This window comes from Nerophis ophidion, linkage group LG07, assembly GCF_033978795.1.
Source record: "Nerophis ophidion isolate RoL-2023_Sa linkage group LG07, RoL_Noph_v1.0, whole genome shotgun sequence".
NCBI classification, from domain to species: domain Eukaryota; kingdom Metazoa; phylum Chordata; class Actinopteri; order Syngnathiformes; family Syngnathidae; genus Nerophis; species Nerophis ophidion.
The window spans coordinates 29773848-29787791 of NC_084617.1; the positions used below are offsets into that span (position 1 = coordinate 29773848).

At 37.8% G+C, this 13944-nt stretch overlaps 2 protein-coding genes across 6 annotated transcripts in view; one reads left to right on the top strand and one right to left on the bottom strand.

Moving 5' to 3' along the window:
• The window catches only part of LOC133556191 (E3 ubiquitin-protein ligase RBBP6-like), a 63197-nt gene extending 62787 nt beyond the window's left edge, over positions 1–410 (top strand). For all 5 annotated transcript variants that reach the window (XM_061905876.1, XM_061905878.1, XM_061905877.1 and 2 more), the window contains one exon: positions 1–410. This exon is cut by the window's left edge and continues 426 nt beyond it. In XM_061905876.1, coding sequence (XP_061761860.1) covers positions 1–189 — 189 coding nt within the window. In that variant the 3' untranslated portion in view covers positions 190–410.
• A 490-nt stretch (positions 411–900) lies between these two features.
• Positions 901–13944, bottom strand: part of rgs9a (regulator of G protein signaling 9a) — a 49191-nt gene continuing 36147 nt past the window's right edge. Inside the window, exons 14-17 of the mRNA XM_061905885.1 lie at positions 10914–11001; positions 10665–10803; positions 5642–5724; positions 901–4284 (exon numbers count right to left, since the gene is read on the bottom strand). Coding sequence (XP_061761869.1) covers positions 4128–4284; positions 5642–5724; positions 10665–10803; positions 10914–11001 — 467 coding nt within the window. The 3' untranslated portion in view covers positions 901–4127. The remainder of the gene's footprint in view (positions 4285–5641; positions 5725–10664; positions 10804–10913; positions 11002–13944) is intronic.

Consider the following 13944-nt stretch of genomic DNA (forward strand, 5'->3'; position numbering starts at 1 on the left):
TACAAGCTGGAGAAGATGCTGAAGGAGTCCCAGGAGGAGAAAGCGAGGAAGGAGGAAGACCAGGACCAAGGCGAGAGACGGGAGAGTAGTCTTTGCTCCTCATCCGGTGTGAAGATGAGCCAAGATGTGAGGAGGACAAAGAAGCACCAGAAGGAGAAGAGTTCTTCCTTGGTGGTGATTCCTCCATGAACTTATTGCACTTTATTATTCTTGAGAATGAATCATGAATCTATGATTGAACTGTCATCACTGAATGAATGATTATTCATCATTCATGTATTCATGCTGTGGGTTTTCTTATTTCCACTTTTCGTTTGGGAAAATAATTACGGTACTTGCTGCTATTGAGCTGACACAGCATTTTTTTTTCTTCCTGTTTTGAAGGAAATAAAATAAAAGTTGAGAAATAATTGTTTTTTTTATGCTTTTTAGCAACATCAGGGTGTCCAAACTTTTTCCTCTAAGGTCCACACAGGAAAAAAATTGTATATATATATATATATATATATAGACAGAGATAGGGATCTCTATATATGTATAGATATCTATATATAGATATGTATGTGATAAATATAGTGTATATATAGATACAGTATATATTTAGATTATATGTACAATGTATATCGATTATATACGGAGTATATGTATATAGAATATTTATAGTTTATAGATTATATAGTTTAAATATATATATATTTACATGGATTATGTATATATATATATATATATATATATATATATATATAATGTATAGACATTTCTTCAAAGAAATGAACATAGCAATTTTGACAAGAGGAGTGGTCAAAAACTAAACCAGAAGCTTGTGGATGGCTACCAAAAGCGCCTTATTGCAGTGAAACTTGCCAAGGGACATGTAAGCAAATTTCAACATTGCTGTATGTATACTTTTGACCCAGCAGACTTGGTCACATTTTCAGTAGACCCATAATAAATTCATAAAAGAACCAAACTTCATGAATGTTTTTTTGTGCTCCAATCACTCTAAAAAGTAAGAGTTGGAGAAATTATTGGAAACTCAAGACAACCATGACATTATGCTCTTTACGAGTGTATATAAACTTTTGACCACGACTGTAAGCGCATGAAAAATGAATACATTTCCGTGGATTTCTACTTCCATTGTAAAAGTTATGTATTCATATTTGTGCATTAATAGCAGGTATTCAATTGACAAGGTCAAAGGAGACTTGTATTTTCTTCCTTCAGCACAATTATTGTATGCAACAATTTAGCACTTCTCCACTTGAACTGATCTTAGGTCATTAACCTGCAGATGGAACCTTTTGGCACCTTTCCACTTGATATGTTTATTAATGTGCCTTGTACCATATCACAAAGATGTAAGAGATATAGCAAATCAGGAGTTTTTCAACAAGCTTATTGGTGTGTCTGCTGGCACCGGCCAAAATTAAGTAGGAGAAATTGTTTAATGGATCTGTATGACCCGGCAGAACGTATGGTTGGCCTCAAAGTTCATACTCCACACAACAATCCTAATCGACTACAGATCATGAACCATAAAATGATGCTTTGGTATCAAGTTTCTGTGTGGACATAAGTTCTTGAAGAGTTTGTGGTGGTCAACAATCAAATTCTTTAGCTACACGGTCATACCCAAAGCAAAAGAAGATTTTTTTTATCATTTGAAGTAACGACATTAACAAATCCCAGTGTGTTATTTCCTGGAGGAATAATGGGATGTTTTTCACCAAACATAATGTTTGGACAGTGTCAGAATAATTGTATATAAGTTGTCAAACAACTTTCTGTTCCCAGGATTTCAACTCACCCTGCGAGAAGACAAAAGCTGTCTTTCATGTTATCAAGCAAAAGGCTCGTAAAACTCCACTGTGTGCGATGGGATGTGACATGAACGTGTCGGTTTCTTTGATCTATTGACAGCCACAGGAAGACCTTGTCCCGACCCGAGATCTACAAAGCAGAGAGGGAGCAGACCTGACGCAGCTCAAGGCACCTTTTCTTTGAACTGTTTTTGACCGAGTGCAACAGCAGTTTATGACCACCTCTCCTTAGGAGCAGCTGCGTATTGGAATGGAATGCTATGTAATCAGAAAAGGCCAAAATAAAAGAGGAGGCGTGGAACTCCTTCCTCAGAGCGGTGTGGTGACGCTGTGCGAGGGTACACAGGCGCTCTCCTCAGGTGCTAAATTAAATCCTGTGTCTGATTTCCGTTGCTTCTTGTCTTGTCTCATAGATGTCATCGGTGTTTGAACCTGACAGACAGAGTTCAAGCCAATGTCATCGTCAGCACCATCCCATATGATTTTAGTGGGCCGCTTTATTCGTTCTATTTATCCAAAATAAAAAACCTAAATCCCGTACAGCAAGTCTCGTTCTGGTACACTGAAGAGTTGTGTGAGAAGTCCAAAAAGCAATTTTGACCTTATGGAGGCACCTTCAAGAAAGTCATGCACTACATCAAATCACTAGTTACGGCTAACATGGAAACACTGCAACAAATTAAGTGCTGAATTTATTTTTAAACCATACAGTGTCTTTGCCACTTTCATTTTCCTTAACATTATAGACTGTTGTCCAAAGAAATGTGGAGGTTGTATTTTTCAGACTATAAAGCGCACTAAAAATCCTTTAATTTTTTTCAAAAATGGACAGTGCGCCTTATAACCCGGTGAACCTTATGTACGGAATAATTCTGGTTATGCTTACCGACCTGAAAGCTATTTTATTCGGTTAAGTTAAAGTACCGGGCTTCACGGTGGCAGAGGGGTTAGTGCGTCTGCCTCAGAATACGAAGGTCCTGCAGTCCTGGGTTCAAATCCAGGCTCGGGATCTTTCTGTGTGGAGTTTGCATGTTCTCCTCGTGAATGCGTGGGTTCCCTCCGGGTACTTCGGCTTCCTCCCACTTCCAAAGACATGCACCTGGGGATAGGTTGATTGGCAACACTAAATTGGCCCTAGTGTGTGAATGTGAGTGTGAATGTTGTCTGTCCATCTGTGTTGGCCCTGCGATAAGATGGCGACTTGTCCAGGGTGTACCCTGCCTTCCGCCCGATTGTAGCTGAGATAGGCGCCAGCGCCCCCCACCACCCCAAAAGGGAATAAGCGGTAGAAAATGGATGGATGGGAAGTTAAAGTACCAATGATTGTCACACACACACTAGGTGTGGTGAAATTTGTCCTCTGCATTTGACCCATCCCCTTGATCACGCCCTGGGAGGTGAGGAGAGCAGTGGGCAGCAGCGGTGCCGTGCCCAGGAATCATTTGTGGTGATTTAACCCCCAATTCCAACCCTTGATGCTGAGTGATACCATTTTTATATACTTTTTTTTAAATAGTTTTTGGTATGACTCGGCCGGGGTTTGAACTCAAAACCTACCGATCTCAGGGCGGACACTCTAACCACTAGGCCACTGAGTAGGTGGCCTTGTACCTGTATTTGTTACAAGGTGTAATGATAAGTGTGACCAGTAAATGGCAGTCACACATACGAGATAGGTGTGGACTGCAAGATGAGAGCAGTAAACACCAAAACTTTAGTTTTGAGAATATAGAACATGACACAGCGCTCAACAATCCATCAAAATGTTTTAGTGGGACTTTGGTAAGCTAAGAAGTTGCACCGCTTGGATTGTTGGAGCATTATGACTAGCATAGTCAGACGTACTGTACTTCATCATACAGTATTACTGTGGTGTGTGTACAAGGACCCCAAAATGGCACCTATTAGCAGACATTATCTGGCATTTTGTTACACAATATATATATATATATATATATACTGTATACTACCTTGTATTTGTTACTGTATATACTATACTACCTTGTATTTGTGACTGTATGTACTGTATACCTGCTTGTGTTTTATTGTATATACTGTATACTAACTTGTATTTGTTACTGTATATACTGTATAATGGCTTGCATTTGTCAGTGTATACTAGCTTGTATCTGTTAATGTCTATACCGTATACTATCTTCTATTTGTTACAGTATATACTGTATACTAGCTTATATTTGTCACTGTATATACTGTATACTAGCTTGTATTGGTTAGTGTATATACTGTATACTGGATTGTATTTGTTAGTGTAATTCATTTTGTAACATCTGGAATATTGTCCTGTTATTTCTTTCTGTCTATTTTGCTCATCATAGCTTTGACGTCAACAGGAGCAGAAGCTGCAGCAGCTTTGGCCTTTTGCTCCTCTTCCTGCTGCCAAAGCACCAGAGGATGAACTCCAGCACTTCGACTGCGAGCGTTTTGCTCCAGCTGGGATGGACTGCAAGAAGATGGAAATATTATTTACTCATGTTATTGTTGCACTACAATGATATAGACATAATATTTACTCATGTTTATGATGAGCTGCAATAATATAGGAATAATATTTAGTCATGTTTATGTTTACGTTGGACTACAAGAAGATAGACATATTATTTACTCATCTTTATGTTGGACGACAATAATATAGAAATAATATTTACTCATGTTAATGATGGACTATAACAATATAGAAATAATATTTACTCATGTTATTGTTGCACTACAATAATATAAAAATAAGATTTACTCATTGTTGCACTACAATAATATAGAAATAATATTTACTCGTGTTTATGATGGACTACAACAATATAGAAATAATATTTACTCATGTTATTGTTGCACTACAATAATATAAAAATAAGATTTACTCATTGTTGCACTACAATAATATAGAAATAATATTTACTCATGTTTATGTTGGACTATCATCAATCAATCAATCAATGATTATTTATATAGCCCTAAATCAGTGCCTCAAAGGGCTGCACAAACCATAATGACATCCTCGGTAGGGCCCACATAAGGGCAAGGAAAAACTCATGATGACTATGAGAAACCTTGGAGAGGACCGCAAACCCCGCCCCCCCCCCGGGGACCGAAAGCAATGGATGTCGAGTGGATCTAACATGATATTGTGAAAGTCCAATCCATAGTGGATATTTACTCATGTTTATGATGGAATACAATAATATAGAAATACTATTTACTCATGTTTATGTTGGACTACACTAATATAAAAATAATATTTACTACATGTTTATGATGGACTACAATAATATAAAAATAATATTTACTACATGTTTATGATGGACTACAATAATAGAGACATAATAGTTACTCATCTTTATGTTGGACTACAATAATATAGAAATAATATTTACTCATGTTTATGTTGGACTACATCTACAAGGAGTTAGATATAATATTTGCGTTCAACCTTAGAGGAATGTTAAAGTGTTCCCTCAGTTTGCCAATTGAGAATTGTGGCCAAGTAGAGACGCCATTTACGTATGATTTTTAAGCACATGACATTGAAGTTTTTATAAATGTTTAGATGTATTTTTGAAAAGTACATCGGTGTATTCAAAAATAAAAATTAGAGCACACACTTTTTTCCTGGTTAAAATTTTTTTATTTTTTTTTCTATGTTCAAATCCAATTTTTTCAATTCCAGACTTTTGGCCTGAAAAAAGTGTGGGGGGTGTGTCATAAACTAGGAGGGGCGTGGCATCATAACAACATTGGATAGCAATCAATAAGTGAACCAATTAGTGGCGAGTAAAGAGTTTGTGAATGTTTCCTTTACTAACCTGAAATTATGAACTTCTGGGCTGATGGCCTTCTTCTGGATGTCTTTATAAACAGGAGACTTGAGATAACGGAAGAAAGTATCCTGTATGAAACATAAACATAAATCCACATGACAATCTTTACTTGGCTGCCTTATTTTTTTTATACAAAACAACAACGTGCTTTGCACAAACTAAAATGTGAATAATAATAAAAACTGACAAAAATAATACCAAAAAAAGGAAAGATAGCACACATTAACATAAGAAGAAATAAATATGATTATTAATCTAATTGATTGTTGATGTTGAGTTCAATGAAAAAGACCATTTTTTTTAATTTATTGTTTTTTCTTATAATAGTGCACATAAATATTTACTGTGTTGGCTCTACTGATATTACACAAAGTACGCTATAATATTATCACTATTTGTATTCATTCCTCATAGGTCTGCAACCAATAATCCATTCAATCATTCATTGATTAGAAAATAACTTGGATTCTTATTCTGTTGTTTCATGAATGCAACTAACAACATTGATCAAATCCAGACCACATAAACAAAGGTCAAAATAAATAGAAGGTTACAGAAAAGAAAAGTTAAATAAAAAGTGAAGATAGGGTAATGACAGATAAATGTGAATAAATGATGTAAAAAAAAACAAAAAACGGTAAAACAAAGTATAGAGAATGCAAAAAGGATTTTTTAAAAAGTCAACAGAATGTTAAAAAGGTAAAATGAAGTAAATAGAATGTAAAATAAAGTAAATTGAATGTACAAAAATTCAAACAAAGTGAATAGAATGTAAAAAAGGTATAAAAAAAAGTAAATAGAATGTAAAAAAGTTAAAAGAAAGTAAGTCGAATGTAAAAATGTAAAATAAAGTAAATACAACGTTAAAAAAAACCCTAAACAGAATGTAAAAAGATTTAAAAAAAACAAATGGAATGTAAACAAAGTAAAAGAAAGTGAACAGAATGTAAAAAAAGGTAACAAAAGTAAACAGAATGTAAAAATGGTAGAACAAAGTAAATAGAATGCAATAAAGGTAAAAGCAAGTAATTCGAATGTAAAAAGGTAAAATAAAGTAAGTAGAATGCATAAACGGAAAAAAAAGTCAACAGAATGTTAAAAACAGCAAATAAAATAAATGCAATGTAAAAAAGTAAAAGAAAGTATATATAATGTAAAACAGTTAAAAAAGGTAAATTGAATGTAAAATAGAGTAAATAGAATGTAGAAAAGATGAAAAAAGTAAATAGAATGTAAAAAAGTTAAAATAAAGTGAACAGAATGTAAAAAATGTAAAACAAAGTAAATAGAATGTACAAAATTTAAAATAAAGCTAATAGAATGTTAAATAAAGTAAATAGAATGTAAAAAAATAGGTAAAGTAAAGTAAATAAAATGTAAAAGACTTAAGAAGGTAAATAGAAGGTAAATGAAATGTAAAAAAAATAATGGAAGGTATTTTGAATGTAAAAAATGAAAGAAAGGCTAGTAGAATGTAAACAAGTTAGGAATGTAAATGGAATGTAAAAAAAGGATTTCAAAAAGATAAAATAAGGTAAATAGAATGTAAAAGGTTAAAAAGGTTGATAAAATGTAAAAAAAAAAAGGTAAAAGAAGGAAATATGTCAAATTTAAACGGTAAAAAAATAAAACTAGGTAATTGGAATGTAAAAAAGTTAATAGAAAGTTAATGGAATGTAAAAAAAAAGATAAGTACAATGTAAAAAATGAAACTACAGTAAATAACAGGTCAAGGTCAATAGAATGTAAAAATAACGTAAAAGAAGGTCAATAGATTGTAAAAAATAAGGTGTAAGAAGGTCAATAGAATGTAAAAATAACGTAAAACAAGGTCAATAGATTGTAAAAAAAATAAGGTGTAAGAAGGGCAATGTAATGTAAAAGAGGTAAAACTACAAGAATCTCATGGGTGGACCCTCAGAACCACCCAATGGACTCCTCGCCAACGGAGAAAACCAAAAACTAGATGGAGGGATGACCTTACACAACACGCAGGCCTCACTTGGCTCAAGATAGACCTCAATGGTTGGAATGTAGGGAGAGTTTCCTCAAAGAGCTAAACTAACGCAAACGATGATGATGATTGATGAAAGTAAATAGAAGATGAAATAATATCAATAGAAGGTAAATAAAATGTAAATAAAAGGTAATGACATTTCAACAATTACAAAAATATTTGTTTCTTTTACATTTTGCTGTGCTGCTGTCTTGGTTGACAAGACTTTGCAGGACTGCGTGGACTTCGGGGGCGGTACCTCTGGATTGGCAGACCAGGGTAGTGGTCCCTCTCTTTAAGAAGGTGAACCGGAGGGTGTGTTCCAAGTAGCATGAGATGATACTCATCAGCCTTCCCGGTACGGTCTATTCAGGTGTACTGGAGAGGAGGCTATGGCGGATAGTCAAACCTTTGATTGAGGAGGAACAGTGTGGTTTTCATCCTGGTCGTGGAAATGTGGACCACCTTTACACTTTCGGCAGGGTTCTTGAGGGTGCATGGGAGTTTGCCCAACCCGTCGACCAGTCTTGGGAAGTCCTGTGGGGAGTGCTCAGAGAGTATGAGGTATGGGACTGTCTGATCATGCAGGGAGAGGACCACCACAATTAGTGTCAGAGCTTTGTCCGCATTGCCGGCAGTAAGTAGGACCCGTTTCTCGTGAGGGTTGGACTCCACCAGCACTGCTGTTTGTCACTGATTCTGTTCATAACTTTTATGGATAGGATTTCTAGGCACAGTCAGGGCGTTGAGGGGATCCGGTTTGGTGGCTGCAGGATTAGGTTTCTGCTTTCTGCGGATAATGTGGTCCTGATGGCTTCATCTGGCCGGGATCTTCAGCTCTCAATGGATCGGTTCGCAGCCGAGTGTGAAGCGACTGGGATGAGAATCAGCACCTCCAAGTACGAGTCCATGGTTCTTTCCCGGAAAAGGGCACGACATGAGTAAGGGAAAAGTGGATCGTGGGATCGACAAGCGGATCGGTGCGGCGTCTTCATCGATCCGTTGTGGTAATGAAGGAACTGAGCCCGAAGGCAAAGCTCTCAATTTACCGGTCAATCTACATCCCTGTCCTCACCTATGGTCATGAACTTTGGGTTATGACCGAAAGGTCAAGATCACGGGTACAAGGGTGATAGGGTGAGAAGATCTGTCATTCAGGCAGAGCTCCGAGTAAAGCCGCTGCTCCTCCCCATTGGGAAGAACCAGATGAGGTGGGTCGGGCATCTGGTCAGGATGCCCCCCCGAACCCCTGGGGAGGTGTTTAGGGCCCGTCCGACCGATAGGAGAACACGTTGGAAACCCAGGACACGGTGGAGAGACTATGTCTTTTAGCTGGCCTGGGAAAGCCTCGGGATTCTCCGGGAAGAGCTGGACGAAGTGGCTAGGGAGAGGTAAGTCTAGGCTTCCCTGCTTAGGCTGCTGCCCCCACAACCCGACCTCAGATAAGCGGAAGTAGACGGATGGATGGATAGATTATTAATATTATTAAATCAATATTTAAAATAGTAAATACAATATTAAAAATAATAAATAGACTATCAAAATAATGGATAGTTTATTAGTAATATGGATGGATTAATAAGATATGAATAGATTACTAAAATAAAAATAAATCATTATAATTATTAATGTATGATTAAAATAATGAAGGCATTAAAAAATGGTTACATTTTAATATGATGGTTATATTATTAAAATAATGGATGTATTATTGATTTTATGAATAGATGATTGAAATAATGGATACATTATTAAAATAATGGTTTTATTATTAATTTTATGAATAGATTATTAAAATAATGGATGATTATTGAAATAATGGTTAGATTATGAATATTATGAATAGATTATCAAAATAATGAAAATATTAAAATAATAAATAGAATAATAACATAATGAATATATTATTTAAAAAATAAATAGATTAATAAAATAATGAATATACATCAAACTATTAAATAGATTAATAAAATAATGAATATATTGTTAAAATAATAAATAGATTAATACAGTGTTTCCGAGGTAATTGTAAGGGGTACGTTAAGGCCAACGCCGACCGGACGCGGATCGACAATACAAAATTTTAGAACTCCATTGTTTTAACCGAGCAAAGCCCAATGGAAAGGTCTGTCACGCGGCTGCCACAGAGGGTTAGAAAACGGTTCTAAAATCCTGCACGGCAAGCCCATAGAAATGCATTGGTTTCACTGTTTGTTTTGTTTCCCCCAGCCATTTATTTTGTATGATTATTGGATAAAGGCAATATACTCTAGACCTGCATTCTAAATACATACTTGTCCCGCGCTCAAGTCTTCTCCCGACACAGTGTTTCAATTGTTGCGTAGCAACCAATTAGGCTACTTGTTAATGTCAAGTTACTATTCATAAAAACAGCCATACCTGCGCCGGAATAATGGATAAATGTCAAAAAGAGTAACCCCCCCCCCTTTGGAGAGACATAATTGGTGTCTACCAGTAGGCCTACAATCGTGGATGCAACCCAGGTTTCTCTTCCTTGGATCAGGGTGCAAGCAGTAGGGCTAGCGCTACAATTGATGCCAGCCAAGTTACCAGCATGGCCCCTGACAGCGAACGTGAGTATGATGCAGAGCTTCAGCCCCCTGACATGAGAAAGCATTCGGATAGAGACATCATAACGACATCATCAAAAAGATGCAAATATAATGAGGAAGTACATTGCTTTAGGGTTCACTTGTATCGGTACTGGTTCGTCTATTCAGGCCAAAGTGTGTTATGTGTGCAAAAGTACTATCTCACAACTCAATGAGACAGGGAGGAAGCGGGTACGTAGCTGGAGATTCAATGTTTGAAGCGGTATGGGATGGTAAAAAGTTATGGAACCACTGGATTAATACAATAGTGAATATATTATGAAAATAATAAACAGATTAATAAAATAATAAATAGATTATCTAAATAAAGATTGATGTACTGTACTGTCAATCAATACTAGTAATATAACATGATGAAAAGCAGAGGATATGATGAGACCTTCTTCATGAGCAGGAAGACGTGCGTCTGAGCAGCTTCCAGAACATAACGATGAGGATGTTCCAGTCCTTTCACAGTCAGACCCATGGTCCTGCCGTCAATGTTGATCCAACGAGGGGCGCCGGGGGCCAAGAAGGTCCTGAAAATTCAACATGTTATCCAAATGATGACTAACAATGTTGCACTTTCCCATGTTTACATTTGAAGTGATGACATTTCCGTCTTTACTAAAAAGAAGTTTTGTCTTACTTGAAGATGGTTTCAGCTTTGCTGGACATAGACGACGCACTCCCCCACTTCAGCTCCTCAGCTGCTTCCCAGAAGGCTAAATTCTCCCCTGGAAAACACGCATAGCTAAGAAACAATTGACAAAAACTAACGCCAAATTGTTGTCCAACGCACATTTTGTCCAGTCAGCGTTATTCTCTTTTGTAAAGATGATTTGTATACAGAAGATATAGACAACCTACATCAACAATATGATTTGCCTGAGTGGCTGGACAGGACAAAAAATAATAAATATTATTTGAATAAAATAAAGAACCAAGCAAAAACATTAAAAGGGTGTTTTATTGTTTGTACTATGGTGCCATATTTTGGACAAGTTCACTCACTCTAGAGCAGTAGTTCCTAACCTGGGTTCGATCGAACCCTAGGGGTTCGGTGAGTCGGCCTCAGGTGTTCGGCGGAGGTCAAAACACACCGAACTCATCGTATGAATAAAAACTTCTCCCTATCGGCGTATTATGGATACGGCAACAGCTGACTGATATGCAGGTGTGTAATTTGTTGTGAGTTTATGCACTGTGTTGGTTTTGTTGGTTGAACAAGGTGATGTTCATGCACGGTTCGTTTTGTGTACCAGTAAAAAAAAACATTGTAACACTTTAGTATGGGGAACATATTCACCATTAATTAGTTGCTTATTAACATGCAAATTATCAACATATTGGCTCTAAACTAGTCATTATTAAGTACTTATTAATGCCTTATTCGGCATGGCCCAATCATAACCCTAACCCTGACCCTAACCCTAACCAAATAACTCTGAATTAAATATTTGTTACTTAGAATATGTTCCCCTAGTTTCCAAATAACTCTAAGTTAAGTCATTATTACTTAGAATATGTTCCCCTAGTGTCCAAATAACTCTAAATTAAGTCTTTGTTACTTAGAATGTGTTCCCCATACTAAAGTGTTACCAAAAACATATAACTTTGTCTTAAATTTGGGGCGTCATGGCTAATGGGTAGAGCGGCCGTGCCAGAAACCTGAGGGTTGCAGGTTCGCTTCCCACCTATTGACATCCAAATCGCTGCTGTTGTGTCCTTGGGCAGGACACTTCACCCTTGCCCCCGGTGCCGCTCACACTGGGGAATGAAAGATGAATGAATGATAGATGGTGGTCAGAGGGGCCGTAGGCGCAAACTGGCAGCCATGCTTCCGTCAGTCTACCCCAGGGCAGCTGTGGCAACAGATGTAGCTTACCACCACCAGGTGTGAATGAATGATGGATTCCCACTTCTCTGTGAGCGCTTTGAGTATCTAACAATAGAAAAGCGCAATATAAATCTAATCCATTATTATTATTAATATTGAATTTGAAAAAAAAAAAAATTTTGTTTTTCACTAAAGAAGGGAATGCGCATATGAAACTGGTGGGGTTCGGCACGTCCAACAAGGTTAAGAACCACTGCTCTAGAGGCTGCAGTGTCATTCCATTTATCGGTAGTGTTTTGTTTTTTATCAAGTGCCTTTCAGTCTTCTCGCCGTCCATGGTGTTTCTACTAAAGCAAGGTTTGTAAGTTGTACAATATAACTACAACAATTCATATGTACTAAAGCTTCTCATGTGTGTTGTCTGTAGGAATGTTTTAATGCATATTTGTATGTGCTATCGTAATGAAATCAAGGTAGCGTCGTTAGCATTAGTTAGTATACTAACATGTTTACGAGTGTCAGTGTTAGTGTTGGTATTATAATTTACAATGACAATATCTTTGTATTGTTTTTTACATATATATATACAGTATATATATATATATATATATATATATATATATATATATATATATATATATATATATATATATATATACTGTATATATGACTACTGTGGGTGAGGAGCCTATACCAACGGTGTCTGAGAAGCCTGTCAAGAGTCTTGGACGTTGGTATCATGCCACCCTCAAGGACCAGCTCAACCAGGATACTATAACTGGCCTTGAAAACATCGATAAGACCATGCTCCCTGGCCGGTTGAAGCTGTGGTGCCTCCAATTTGGGTTGCTACCCAGGCTTTTGTGGCCTCTGACCATCCATGACGTACCAACCCCAAAGGTAGAAAAGTTGGAGAGGATGGTTAGCGCATTTGCTAGGAAGTGGCTGGGTCTTCCCAAATGCGTCAGTAACATCGGACTGTATGGAAGAGGTGTTCTGGAGCTTCCTGTTTCCAGCCTAGTAGAGGAGTTTAAGTGTGCAAAGGTAAGGCTGGAAATGACGCTAACAGAGTCTCGTGACCCATGCGTTGCCCAAACAGCTCTTACTTTGGTGACTGGAAGGAAATGGACTGCAGCGACAGCTACTCTGCAAGCAAAGGAGGATCTTAAGCACAGAGACATCATTGGCCTCGTGCAGCAGGGAAGAGGAGGCCTTGGCCTTAGTGAGAGCAGACCGTTGTGGCATACTGCTGCTCCAGCTCAGCGACGACGGCTGGTTGTAGAGGAGGTACGTCGGCATGAGCAGGCAGCAAGATGTGCAAAGGCTATCTCACAAGTTAAGCAAGGACAGTGGATGAGCTGGGAAGGAGTCAAGAGGAGAAAGCTCTCATGGAGGGAGCTGTTGGGCATGGAGGCAGTTCACATCAGCTTCATCTTACGCTCCACTTATGATGTCCTTCCCTCCCCCTCCAACCTCAAACAGTGGTATGGAGAGGACCCTACATGCCCCCTCTGTCCATCTTCAGCTAACCTCAAACACATTCTCGTTGGCTGCAAGACAGGTCTGTCACAAGGGCGCTACACCTGGCGGCACAACCAGGTTCTGAAGTGCCTAGCAGCCACGTTAGAGGCCAGAAGAGCGAAGATCAATGCCCTGCCCCCGCCAAAAGTACATCCTACAGTCACAAGAGAGTTCATCCGAGAAGGTGCAGAGTCCACCAAAGGCCATATAACAGACATAGGCCAGCTCGGAAGGGCTCGTGACTGGAAAATGGCGGTGGATCTTGATCAAAAGCTCTGCTTTCCTTCAGAGATAGCCATGTCAAACCTCAGACCAGACA